This window comes from Balaenoptera musculus, chromosome 16, assembly GCF_009873245.2.
Source record: "Balaenoptera musculus isolate JJ_BM4_2016_0621 chromosome 16, mBalMus1.pri.v3, whole genome shotgun sequence".
Taxonomy (NCBI): domain Eukaryota; kingdom Metazoa; phylum Chordata; class Mammalia; order Artiodactyla; family Balaenopteridae; genus Balaenoptera; species Balaenoptera musculus.
Window position 1 is genome coordinate 79,654,240 of NC_045800.1, and position 14,393 is coordinate 79,668,632.

Sequence of the window (14,393 nt, forward strand, 5' to 3'; positions counted from 1 at the left end):
TTGTAAAGTGGTAGGAATAGTAGCACTAAATACCAGCACTACTTTCCTAACACTGTTCTCCATGTTGTTTTCAGAATCAATTTGTATCCTTTGAACCAGTGCCACCTGGTACTTAACATGAGCGGGATAAGGAAGTGAAGTGATAAGGGGAGGAAGGGGAGTAGAGACATAACAAAAGGCTAAAGGAAATCAGCCCCATAATAAAAATATACTGAGGATAAACTCCTAAAGTGAATGATAAGTAAGAGGGTAATCACCTATGCAAACTGAGTTTTAAAACATATTAAGGTATTCTAAATTTTCTTTCTTCATATTGTTAGATTTTAATCTACCGTTCTCAGCTGATATAATCCTGACCAAAGAAAAGAACTCAAGTTCTCAAAGATCTACTCAGGAAAAATTATATTTAGAAGGAAGCGCCCCAGCCGGTCAGGTTTCTGCAGAAGTAAATGTTTTTCGACAAAGCAGACGGCAGCGTAAAACTACCCATCGCTATTCTGTAAGAGATGCAAGAAAGACACAGCTCTCCACCTCAGATTCAGAAGTCAATTCAGATGACAAAAGTATAGTAATGACTAAGCATAGAAGGTCCCATCTGCTGAAGCATTTTGTAACACAGTCTCCTAAAGAAGACCACCTTACAGCTAAGCTTGACCACTTATCAACCAAAGAACAGACCCTTCCTGATACCATGGCTTTGGAAAATTCCAGAGAGAAGATTCCAAGACAGGAGTCAAACACTGCCATTTTAAGTGAGCCAGCGGCCTTGTCTATCATCAGTCACATGCACAATTCTCCATTTGACTTATGTCACGTTTTGTTATCTTTATTAGAGAAAGTTTGTAAGTTTGACATTACCTTGAATCATAATTCTGCTCTAGCCGCCAGTGTAGTGCCCACGCTGACTGAGTTCCTAGTGGGTTTTGGGGACTGCTGTAATCTCAGCGACAATTCGGAGAGTCGGATGGTTTCTGCAGGTTGGACTGAAGAACCGGTGGCTTTGATTCAACGGATGCTTTTTCGAACAGTGTTGCATCTTATGTCAGTAGATATTAGTATGGCAGAGATGATGCCAGAAAGTCTTAGAAAAAATTTAACGGAATTGCTTAGAGCAGCTTTAAAACTTAGAACTTGCCTAGAAAAGCAGCCCGACCCTTTTGCACCAAGACAAAAGAAAACACTACAAGAGGTTCAGGAAGATTTTGTGTTTTCCAAGTATCGCCATAGAGCTCTTCTTTTACCTGAGCTCCTAGAGGGAGTTTTACAGATCCTGATCTGTTGTCTTCAAAGTGCAGCTTCAAATCCTTTCTTCTTCAGTCAAGCCATGGATCTGGTTCAAGAATTCATTCAGCATCATGGATTTCATTTACTTGAAACAGCAGTTCTTCAAATGGAGTGGCTGGTTGTAAGAGATGGGGTTCCTCCTGAGGCCTCAGAACATTTGAAAGCCCTCATCAATAGTGTGATGAAAATAATGAGCACTGTCAAAAAAGTGAAATCAGAGCAACTGCATCATTCAATGTGTACAAGAAAAAGGCACAGACGGTGTGAATATTCCCACCTCATGCATCACCACAGAGATCTCTCAGGTCTGCTGGTTTCGGCTTTTAAAAACCAAGTTTCCAAAAGCCCGTTTGAAGAGACGGCAGATGGAGACGTGTATTACCCGGAGCGGTGCTGTTGCATTGCAGTGTGTGCTCACCAGTGTTTACGCTTACTGCAGCAGGCTTCCCTGAGCAGCACGTGCGTCCAGATTCTCTCGGGTGTTCAGAACATCGGCATATGCTGTTGTATGGATCCCAAATCTGTGATCATTCCTTTGCTCTATGCTTTTAAATCGCCAGCACTGAAAAACTGTCGGCAGCATATATTAAATATTCTTAACAAACTTATTTTGGATCAGTTAGGAGGAGCCGAGATACCACAAAAAACTAAGAAAGCAGCTTGCAATATTTGTACCGTTGACTCAGATCAACTAGCCAAATTAGAAGAGACCCTGCAGGGAAACGCATGCGATGCTGAACCTTCCTCAGGTTTATCCAGTCCTTCTTACAGATTTCAAGGGATCCTGCCCAGCAGTGGATCTGAAGACTTGTTGTGGAAATGGGATGCCTTAGAGGCTTATCAGAATTTTGTTTTTGAAGAAGACAGATTATGTAGTGTGCAGATTGCAAGTCACATTTCCAGTTTAATGCAGAAAGGCAATATAGTTGTTCAGTGGAAATTGTATAACTACATATTTAATCCTGTGCTCCAAAGAGGAGTTGAATTAGCACATCATTGTCAACAGCTCGGCATTACTTCAGCTCAGACTCATGTATGTAGCCATCAGAACCAGTGTTTGCCCCAGGAAGTGGTTCAGATTTATTTAAAAACTCTGCCTACCCTGCTTAAATCAAGGTTCGTGTGTGTGTGTGTGTGTGTGTGTGTGTGTGTGTGTGTGTATGTGTGTGTGTGTGTGTGTGTGTGTGTGTAGATATTTTTTTCTCATTGTACGCTTTTGAATATCTTTATTATTTATTTTTTCCTAGGATTTAATTTTTAGTTTAACAACTACCAAAAAATTCCCATCCCATGTCAGATTTTTTTTTAAACATTTATGTATTTGTTCATTTGTTTGTTTTTACTGGGGTGGTCATAGAGAAGAGGATAGAGCCATTGATTTTAATTTCTCTGAAACAAAGTAAAGTTTTAAATGTATTTCTGAGAAAAAAATGTACACAACACAAATATCCAACAGCAGGGGCAAGGTTAAATTAATTATTTTATATTTTCTTGATGTAATATTATTAGCCATTAAAAAATAATGTTTAAAAGGATCATGTTGGGACATGAAAAAATGCTTATAATATTTTATCAATAAAATAAAAAAATAAAAATATCATCCGCTTATTTACAACTAGGTAAAATATGCATATACATAAAATGATAATTATTTATGGAGGTAGTGAAATTAAGGGAATTATTATTTTTTAAATACCATATCTACATTTATTGCCTAAGCAATATATGTGGAAAATACAGATAAGCAAAATGAAGAAAATTAAAATTACTTAGAATCCCATCAATGAGTTTTGCAGATTTTTTTTTTAATTAATTAATTAATTTTTTTTTTTTTTTGGCTGTGTTGGGTCTTCGTTTCTGTGCGAGGGCTTTCTGTAGTTGCGGCAAGCGGGGGCCACTCTTCATCGCGGTGCGCGGGCCTCTCACTGTCGCGCCCTTTCTTGTTGCGGAGCACAGGCTCCAGATGCGCAGGCTCAGTAATTGTGGCTCACGGGCCTAGTCGCTCCACGGCATGTGGGATCCTCCCAGACCAGGGCTTGAACCCGTGTCCCCTGCATTAGCAGGCAGATTCTCAACCACTGCCGCCACCAGGGAAGCCCAGTTTTGCAGATTTTGTGATTTTCAACTCTGATACTTAAAAAATAGTTTTATAAATAAAGCTTGCTTCTGATGGGTAGTTTGGCCTTTCAAATTAATGCATGTACCATTTAAAAAAACGTAATAAAATACAACTCATCTGTGATCATTATCTTTACAATCTCTTTTTTAAAAATTCCTGACATTCTGACATTGTTTAAATAGAACTGACTTTGCTTTGAAAGCTTGTAACTCCTTAGCCTATTTCTGGACAGGGATCCAGATCTGTGAGTCTTACCTGAGACAGAGCTGAAAAACTTCACATCTGCAGTTTGGTTCTTTCCCTGTGTGACATACAGATTTAAAACCAACAGAAGTCCTGGGTGAACCATCAGGCAGACAAACAAATGGACACACAAATGCCTCCGGGCTTCCGGAGTGTCCATCTCAAATGTGATGGTGGCTGTGGCACTGAGAATTTATAGAGAAATTTGCCATTTGGAGAAAAATGCACTTCGTTTAACTTAACTTGAGATGCGTTGCTTCGTTTAACTTGAGATGCGTTGCTTCCTTTAACTTGAGATACGTTGTAATCTGTTCTTTTCAAATGCTGCTGGAGTGTTTGAAGAAGGATGTAAAAGTAACTAGAAAGCCACTTGAGATCCTAGTCATATCTGAGGACTTCAGCCAGATAATTGATGAGTTGAAATAGGTAGTGTTTAGTATTTGCAGCAATGACATATTTAAATAGTATATGTACCTACTTATAAATGATGTTGCTATATGTAAAAGCTCTTGTATTTTTTTTTTCTCTCACAGGGTAATAAGAGATTTGTTTTTAAGTTGTAATGGAGTGAACCAAATAATTGAATTAAATTACTTAGATGGTATTCGAAATCACTCGCTAAAAGCATTTGAAACTCTGATAATCAGCCTAGGGCAACAACAGAAAGATTCTTCAATTCCAGGTATTGATGGGACAGACCTTGAACAGAAGGAGCTGTCATCTTTAAATGTCAGTACTTTGTACAACCAGCAAGCTTATTCAGATTCTCAGAGTCTTAGCAAATTTTATGCCCGCCTCAAAGATGCTTATCCAAAGAAACGGAAGTCTGTCACCCAGGATGTTCATATCAACACGATAAACCTCTTCCTCTGTGTGGCGTTCTTGTGCGTCAGTAAAGAAGCAGAATCTGATAGAGAGTCAGCCAATGATTCAGAAGATACGTCTGGATACGACAGTACAGCGAGCGAGCCTTTGCAACACATGCTGCCATGTTTCTGTCTCGAGAGCCTCGTCCTGCCCTCTCCCAAACACATGCACCAAGCAGCAGACATTTGGTCAATGTGTCATTGGATCTACATGTTGAGTCCAGTTTTCCAGAAACAGTTTTATAGGCTTGGCGGTTTCCGAGTATGCCATAAATTAATATTTATGATAATACAGGAACTATTCAGAAGTCCTGAAGAGGAGCAAGGGAAAAAGGAGGGAGATATAAATGTAGATGAAAACCAAGATTTACACAGACCTTCTCAATCTGAGATCACTGTGAAGGAAGATTTATTGTCTTTGACTGTGAAAAGTGACCCCACACCATCAGAACTGGGTAGTCTGAAAAAGAGTGCTGACAGTTTAGGTAAATTGGAGTCACAGCCTATTTCTTCCATGAACGTGGAACAAATTCCAGCCACGGAAGCTGCTCCTGAGGAAGCAAAAGTATTTACGAATCGAGAAAGCGAGACCTCACTTCAGGGCATACGACTTTTGGAAGCCCTTTTGGCTATTTGTCTTCATGGCACCAGAGCTAGTCAGCAAAAGATGGAATTGGAGTTACCTAATCAGGTAGTAACTTGTCCTTCATCTAGCTATTGTGTTTTACATATACATATATACATATATATACATATATATATATATATATATACATACATATATATACATATATATATATAAAAGTTCTAATGTAATACTATTGTCATTTTGTTTTTCCAAAGATTCTAAGTTTTGAGATGCTCCTGCATGCTTAGCACAGTACCAGGTACCGTGGCGGGCACAGAGGAGTACATGACCCTGTTCTTGCCCTCAAGAAGCTTATGTTTTAGTTTGGAATTCAGAACCCACATGTGACAAATGTACCAACTCTGAAAGGCATTAGTTACTCACTGAATGTCAGATGAGTAATAATGAGTATTGTATTTCAAAGTTCAGACTCTTCGGTCTTGGTGTGATTCTGTTTGGCGCCCTGCCCAGATCCCCTACCAAGCTGACCCCCGTCCACCGTCTGCTGCAGACGCTGGCTGCTGAGGACTCGCATCTGCACCCGTCTCCCAAGGAGTGCCCTTGGCCGACGGGGAAGCGTACTCAGAGCCCGTGGTTGACGGCAGTGGCTCTGTTGGAGGGGGGCAGTTTCTGCGGTGCAGCTCGGGCCACAGAGCTTCCCATGGAATTAGGCTGGGGCTACACATTTATTCTGGAACCACACCTTTGCCTGGCTTCTTCCCCCGACATATTCTGCCTCCCTCACACCTTTACGAATTTCTCCTGAGAGCATGTCTCAGAGAAAAAGGAGTCCTCAGTTTCGGACCTTGCTTCTAAGGACACTTCGAATATGGCAGATCCCTTCTTTCCTTACTGACTCACCCCTCACCGTTCTGTCAGCCAGCAGGCTCTCCCGACTGCAGTCCCAGGCTCCATAATGCCTCCTGTCTAAAACATCTTGATGCCTCCACGTTGCTCACAATTAAAATAGACACTCCTTAGTATAGCACGCAGAGCCCATCACAGTCTTGCTTTCACTTCCTTCTTTAGCCTAATTTCCTGCCATCCTTCACCATGCTGCAATCAGCCATACTGAGCTGACGGCTTCTCGAGATGCCATTCTTTGTCGTCACTTCTGTACCTTTGTACCTGTTCTTCTGCCTGGCGTATTCTCTCTCTCTGCTTCTATGCCTGCTGTCTCCAACTTGTTCTTCATTGTTCATCTCATACAGTCCTTCCTCTGGACACTTTGACAGGTCTCTCAGGCACATCCTCTCTTTCCTGTACTCAGAGAACTTTATTTATAGCTCTCGTATGGTCACCATCATATCTTGTTTGTATGTATCTGTGTCTCACATTGGACGGAGATAATTCCTTAGGGAAGAAGTCAGTTTCCTATCCATCCTTATGGCCTCATCCCCTAGTAGAAGAACGTAGGCAAGCAGTGAGAGTTCCCCTCAAGCACAGATGGGAAGGAGTAAAGAAGGGAGGAAGAGAAAAGGATGAGAACATAAGTGCTTCTTAGAGTCTTAAGGAATCTCCAAGAAGAAGGAATTTGTAAAATCTAGAGATGGTTAATCAAACCCCTGAAGTTTTAACTAAACATTTTTTGCATGATACAATTAATTCATGGTACATTGAAATTCAAAACCAAATAAGATGAGTAAAGCATTTGATAAATTAAAATGTTGTTATTAATTGTAACAGTAGGATGTTTGTATAAGTGCTAGGTATTTATAGTCATTTTAATTTCATATCAACTGCAAATAAATGGACTAGCGTTTGCTTAAGTAACTATTAACTTATCATTTGTTTTGTCACTTTTATTTTTTCTTAAAGCATGTTAATATTCTCAGTCTCTTTTTTTTTTTTTTTTTTTTTTTAACCTTAGAACTTGTCTGTGGAAAATATACTGCTTGAAATGAGGAGCCATCTTTCCAAGTCAAAGGTGATTGAAACAGAATTAGCAAAACCTTTATTTGATGCCCTGCTTCGAGTTGCACTGGGGAATCATTCAGCAGATTTTGAACACGATGATGCTGTGACTGAGAAGGTATGAAAAACTGACCGTTGTGTTGTTTGGGTGTGACTGGCAGAGGCAGAAGCCTCTGTGTGGGATGGGAGTAAGACACCAATGAATGTGGTTAGGACATGTGGGCCAGGATTTGGTCATGTGAGTTCGATGGGCCGTGTCGCCGTCACGTGGGGTGGATTGTATTTAGTCAGTGCCGTATCTCGTAAAAAACGGGAGAGCAGGGTGACATGCTTCTCTTCATCTAATCTGGAGATTTTCTGAGAATTACTTCTAGTTAGGTGGAAAGGTATTATTTGGTAAGTCTTACATATAAACTGATAGTTTATTAAATAACAATTCAGGGATGGGTCTTATTTGATCCTATATTGGTGCAGCTAATATTTCCAGAACTCTCTTCTCACTTTAATTTTAAATCACTCAGCATGAAAAATGACTAGTACTTGCATAGAAAATAGCAGTCATAGTTTTTTAGTTGTTCTGTTAACATTGTTTTCTAAAAGAACTATTTTAATTTCTTTTCCTGAAACTCGGATACATATTTAGTTAATTTCCCTCTCCTTTCATGTTTCTTTACCGTTAGTTAATTGTCACCGCTCCTTTATCCGTATGTAACTTCTTTTTAAATTTCTTGGTCTGGACATACATTGGCATTTTATAATCTTCTGCCATAATATTTTATGTTACTGTTTGTCATAACTTAAAAACTTACTGAAATAACTACTAATGCCTTCATCATATTACTGAATCAGTTGGTTAACTGGAAAATGTTAAAATACCTACCTAAAATGTCAAAATACCTAGGTAGGTTAAAATACCTACCTACTTATTAAAAAAAAAGTTTACTCTACCTTTTATTACTGTTGCAGTGATAAAATACTCTGAGCTTCTTCAAGTGTGTTTTCTAAAATGAAGGTATTAGTAACATTTTTATAAGAGAAGGAAAATTTCATGCCACAAGATATTGCACAGGGAGTCAATGCTGGAACTCTTGATTTCTGAGATGCTTGTATATAGACAACTGCATTCTGAAATCTTAAAATTAATTTCCTTGAAAATTTTTCATCTCTTCTCTGGGTATCTAATTTATGAAACACTTTATTTATAAAAATCCTATGAAAAAATCTTTTCCATGAACAAATATGTAAAACTAATACATATTTATTCACATGAAGTTGTAGGAAGTACAACTTAATTCTACCTCATTGTGGTTTTTAGTCATTTCTTATCATATAACTAGAATGAAATTTCTGAGACTTATTTTTCAGTAAAACTGAAATGACCTATAGCTTAATCTTTTAGGACAGCTATTTTTTGAGGTGTTAATCAAGAATATTATTCTGCGTGAATTTCATAATGTGTAATGGTTAATATCGATGCCTAAGATTTTTTTTCTTAAAATACTGAAGCTGTCCTTAAAATGACTTTTGAGTAGTAAATACCTTATTTATAAAAAAGGAACAAACATTACAGCTTTTACCTTTTAATTACACTGATCTTGTAGAGTCATCAGTCTGAAGAAGAATTGTCATCCCAACCTAGTGATTTTTCAGAAGAAGCTGAGGATCCTCAGTGTTGCAGTATTAAACTTTTGGTTGAAGAAGAAGGTTATGAAGCAGATACTGAAAGCAATCCTGAGGACAGTGAAACCTGGGATGATGGTAAAATATCACTGAAGTACTTGTGATTGGATTTGAAGTCAGATTATTAATTAGCAAATGGTTCATAATAATATCACTTTAGAATTTTGTATTGCCTTACATTTAAAAAGTGCATTGCATCATCATTTCATTTGATCTTGACAACGAATTCTGGCATTCTTGTAAGCAGTTTAAAACAATGAGATATATTTTGTTATCACAAGCATTGATCGAGTGCCTAAGAATACAGGGTAGAGGAAGTCCCTGCTTTCATATATATTCTAGTGGAAAAGACAAACAATAAGTATCAGAAATAAGCAGTATGAAGAAATAAAACAGGGTGAGGTGATAGTGATTGGGTGGTCGGAGAAGGCCTCTCTGAAGATATGTTTACGTTGAGGCCTAAATACAAAAGATCTATCCAGCGAACATTGACAGGAAGAGCATTGCAGGCAGTTTGTTATAAAGAGTAAATAATATAAGGAATGCAGACATCTCTTTGTGGCCTCCAAGGATGCTGCAGCATAGATTTCTTCTTAGTTCACCACAGCCCAACTTGTTTAGGATGGAACGACATTGCATATGATCCTTTGTTTCCAGGCCTAAAACTTGGGTAAAGTGGAAAATATGGATTGGCCAGAGCCAAGAGATTTCTGGGAAGGCTCCATCTTTTAATCTGCTGATCTTGTGACTGTGCCAGTACTGTTAGTCTTCACTAAGTTTGCAGTAGTTTATCTTCCTCAAAGTCTATTTTCTCTTTCCCACTGAGTGAATGGGAATAATCACTGATGTCCTACTGAAAGGGCTTGATGGGCCCATAGCAGGTATTTTTTGTTTCTTTGTTTTTTGTTTTTTTACCATAAAGAGAGTGAAAAGAACAGAGGAACAGCCACGAATTGAAAGCCACACACATATATGTTCATGTAGCTTACTTGATTCATTAAACAAACTACTTTAATATGTTTTTTCCAGTTTTATTGAGAAATAATTGACATACATCACTGTATAAGTTTAAGGTGGTTGGATTGACATATACTGTGAAATGATGACCACAATAGGTTTAGTTAGCATTCATCATCTCATATAGATACAATAAAAAGAAAAGAAATAAACATTTCTCCTTGTGATGAGGACTCTTAGAATCTACTCTCTTAACTTTCCTGTGTATCATACAGCAATGGTGACTATAGTCATCATGTTGTACATTATATCCCTAGTACTTATTTATCTTATAACTGGAAGTTTGTACCTTTTAACCACCTTCTTCCACTTCTCCCTCCCCCCCACCTCCTGAGCAGGTGCTTTGGAAAAAATATTGGTTTAATAGTGTTAGTTCTTTTTGTTTGTTTGTTTTTTTGGCCGCACTGTGCGGCATGCGTGATCTTAGTTCCCTGACCAGGGATCTAACCTGTGCTCCATGCAGTGGAAGCACAAAGTCTTAACCGCTGGACTGCCAGGGAAGTCCCAACAGTGTTAGTTTTATCAGAGTACAGACATGATTTTATAATGATAGATTTCCTCCTTTTTGTAAGTTTGCTAAATAGATCTTAATTTAAAGAATTTTGGTCTAGGTAGAAATTTATACATTTCTTACCTATATGAACTTTTTAAAAGAGTACAGCAGTTTCTTTAAAGAGCATAACAGTTAAAATTTCCAAAATGTAATATTCATTGAAATTACTTGAAATTGAAATTCATTGAAAGTCTTGTCTGTTTCTCACTTATGAAGAAGACAAAGTATAAAATTCATCCAACCAATAGCCAGACCTACTGTTTTCACAGAGATATGGGCAAACAAATGAACTACCCTGTGATTTAGGTATTTTGGCGTCAGAAAGTTTGGGATAGTATTTTTTTCCAGTTGTGTCAAAGGAGTGTGTTAAATCTGTGTCACAGGTCTGTAAAAATTACAGTTGATAATATTCGTCGTTCTAGTGAAGATCAAAATTACTCTTAAGGCTACTCATTTATCTTCAAAATATCCATATGACTTGATTTTTCAGGATACGTATTGTAATCAAAAGTCAAGCAGTAGGAAAAGGTTTTGTGAGCATCTTATAAATAGCACTTTTGTCACTAGATCTCCTAGATGATGAACAAGATTTGAAATATTTTTTCAATGTTTAGGGAATAAAAATAATCTTTTCTTTTCCCCCTTTTAGGGGTAGACTTAAAGCCTGAAGTAGAAAGTTTCAGTGCATCAAGCAGTCCAAATGACTTACTTGAAAACCTCACTCAAGGGGAAATAATTTATCCTGAGATTTGTATGCTGGAATTAAATTTGCTTTCTACTGGTAAAGCCAAACTTGATGTGCTTGCCCATGTATTTGAGAGTTTTTTGAAAATCATCAGACAGAAAGAAAAGAATATTTTTCTACTCATGCAACAGGTAAAAGATGTATTTAGTTAAATGTGATCAATATTTACCACACGCATGCCCCAATTACTCACCTCTTTGTTTATATATAACCCAACTTGTCTGAAAATTGAGATGATTACTTACCTGTTATAATACCTTAATGTATGTTTTTAGTACAAGTGATATTCTAAAAATCTTCTATTTCCATAGTTCTCCAAAGTAGCATAAAAATTAATGTTGTCATTGGCTAACTAATAAGAATCCTAGTATGCTTCTGAGAATGGATAATATTTGAAAAATTGCATTTAATTTTAATATATAGTCATTGTTTTGAAAACTCAGAAAACAAAACAGCATGAAAAACAAAATGAAAATTATGTATAATCCTACACATAGCATTCTCTCCACTTATTTTAAAATACCTAGAAATGTGTATACAGTAGACTGTCAAGTAGTTTATTATGATATTACAGTTGCTTCATGCTTTCATGAGGTAAGAAATTTAATTTCTTATGTTTTGTTTTTTAATCTTCAGGGAACTGTGAAAAATCTTTTAGGAGGGTTCTTGAGTATTTTAACACAGACTGATTCTGATTTTCAAGGTGCGTTGAAACTGTTTTAAACCATAGCTTTGAAATAATTTTGTTGCCATGTGAAATGAAGAGTTGACAATAATGGCTTCCATTGGCATAGGGCTGTGTGGTTTCAAAAGTAGCTTTATATGCATCATCTCTTTTGTTTCTCAGAACCATCCAATGCGGTAGACATAGTATAAGTATCTTGAGTTTATAGAGAGGAAAATCTAGATTCCAAGGGATCGAATTAGTTGTTCAGGGTCGTATACATGGAAGTGGCATTGCAAGGGCTGTAACCCAGTCTAAACACTGTGTTGCTGCTTTATACCCCAGGTATCGCTTGAGTGCCCGCTCTCTACTCTGTACTTTCATAGACATTTGAGAAATTCATAATGAATACGTAATATGATTATATTATATACACTAGATAGAAACCTAGATTTTAGTTGGAGAAACCTAAATCGTAATTGGAGAATTAAGGCTGACATACACAAAATGTTAATTTGGGTTTGTCGCATATTTTCTCATGATCAAATTCAAGTTATGCGTTTTGGGCATGCATACCTCACAAGTGATGCTATGCCTTTTCACAGTGCGTCATATCTAGGGGTTCATGATATCTGTATCTTATTACTGGTGATGTTGACTTCGACCACTTGGTTAAGGTGGTGTTTTGCCAGGTGTTTCCATTGTTAAGTTAGTATTTTCTCTTTATAATTAGGAAGTTTCTTATGGGGAGATAACTTAAGGCTATGTAAATATCCTTTTTTCATCATACTTTAACCCACTCGCTTTAGCATCCATTGATGATTCTTGACTGAAACAGTTAATATGGTGGTTTGCCAAATAGTAATTTTCTGTTTCCCTCATTCCATCTTCATTTGTTAACTGGGATTACACTGTAAGGAAAAGCCTTCCCTTCTTCCCCATCTACTTAGTGTATGGGTATATTTTTATTTATTGTGCTGGGCACTTAGTGGACTTTTTTGATCTGAAGACTTATTTCCAGCTCAGCTCTGAGAAATTCTATTCCATTATCTTTTCATAACAGCTTTACTGAGATATAATTCATATACATGAGATATATTTGTGATATAATTGAGATATATTAATATACTATACCATTCACCCGTTTGAAGTGTACAATTTAGTGTTTTTTAGTAGGTTCAGAGCTGTCCATGTTAAAACATTTTCATCGCCCCAAGAGAAACCCCATACCCTGTAGCAGTCACTCCCTCCTTCCCCTTCACCCTCCCCCACGCACGTGCCCCAGCCCCTGGCAATCACTAATCTATTTCCTGTCTTATAGATTTACCTATTCTAGATATTTCATGTAAATGGAATATGTGGTTTTTTGTGACTGGCTTCTTTCGCTTAGCATAATATTTTCATCCATGTTGTAGCATACATCAGTACTTCAGGTTTTTAAAACTCATTTTTTAATTTTATTTTGATTTAATGTAGATTGCTTTTTAATTTTTTTATTAATAAGCTTTATTTTTTACAACAGCTTTACCTTTATAGAGAGATTGAGCAGATAGTACAGAGAGTACCCAGATTAACCTTAGTATATTTGCTTTAATTAATGAACCTATATTGTTATATTATTATTAACTTATGTCCATAGTTTATTCAAATTGCCTTAGTGTGTACCTAATGTTCTTCTGTTTAAAGATCTTAGCCAGGATTCACATTGCATTTAGTTGTCATACCTCCTTAGGTTCCCTCTTGGCTGTGACAATTTCTTAGACTTTCCCTGTTTAATGACCTTGAGAGTTTTGAGGAGGACTGATCATACTGTAGAATGTCCCCCTGCTGAATTTGTCTGATGTTTTCCTCACTGTGGTTTCTCACTGTGGTTTTGATTTGCATTTCCGTAATGATTAGTGACATTGATCATCTTTTCATGTACTTGTTAGCCATCTGTATATCTTCTTTGGAGACATGTCTATTCAAACCCTTCACCCTTTTTCAAAATCAGGGTGTTTCTTTTTTTGTCGTTGAGCATTAGGAATTCTCTGTGTACTCTGGTATACTCTTCAGTTCCTATTTTCCCCCTTGGTTAGGCAACTCGGCCAGTCTGCAGACTTTTACAGTTATACCTGGTAGCCCTGATGCTAACATCCCACCATACATCCCAGCTTTTTCTGGGCAGAAGCCATTCAGTTTCTTTTGAGAAGAGTTTACAGGTTTGGGGCATAAAGGTGAAAGGTGACTTATCTGTGCTGTGTACTCGGAATCAAGGAGAGAGGCGGATGTCACAGACAGACCTTTTATTAATCCCTGTGCTTGCAGCCCCGTCTTACTTCCTCCCCAGATTTGGGACAGATCGGCTTTTCATTCCTCTGAGCCCCTTTGTAATTCAAAGAGATTCTAGGCTGCAGCTTTCTCTTTTATCTATCTCTCCTTCCATCTTCAAGAAATATTTTTAAATCTCTCACTTGACCTGCTCCCAATGCCCACTGCCTCCCCACTTTTTTCCTGTTATGGGTTTCTTCCTTTTTGTTATTCTGAACTTTCAGTTCAGTGACTTTTCGGTGGTAGACAAAGGCATATGTATATGTGTGTGCATATCTCTATTCCCCCATTTTGAACTGGAACCTGTTAGTTTTGAACTGGAAAATAAAATCTAAGCACATACACTTTACATCGATCATGTTATTTTCCT

General features: G+C 37.4%; 1 protein-coding gene across 1 annotated transcript in view; it reads left to right on the forward strand.

The window, feature by feature from the left end:
• LYST (lysosomal trafficking regulator) overlaps positions 1–14,393 on the forward strand; it is a 160,661-nt gene that overhangs the window by 19,128 nt on the left and 127,140 nt on the right. Inside the window, exons 5-10 of the mRNA XM_036828433.1 lie at positions 321–2,400; positions 4,180–5,203; positions 7,011–7,172; positions 8,656–8,812; positions 10,954–11,180; positions 11,686–11,752. Coding sequence (XP_036684328.1) covers positions 321–2,400; positions 4,180–5,203; positions 7,011–7,172; positions 8,656–8,812; positions 10,954–11,180; positions 11,686–11,752 — 3,717 coding nt within the window. The remainder of the gene's footprint in view (positions 1–320; positions 2,401–4,179; positions 5,204–7,010; positions 7,173–8,655; positions 8,813–10,953; positions 11,181–11,685; positions 11,753–14,393) is intronic.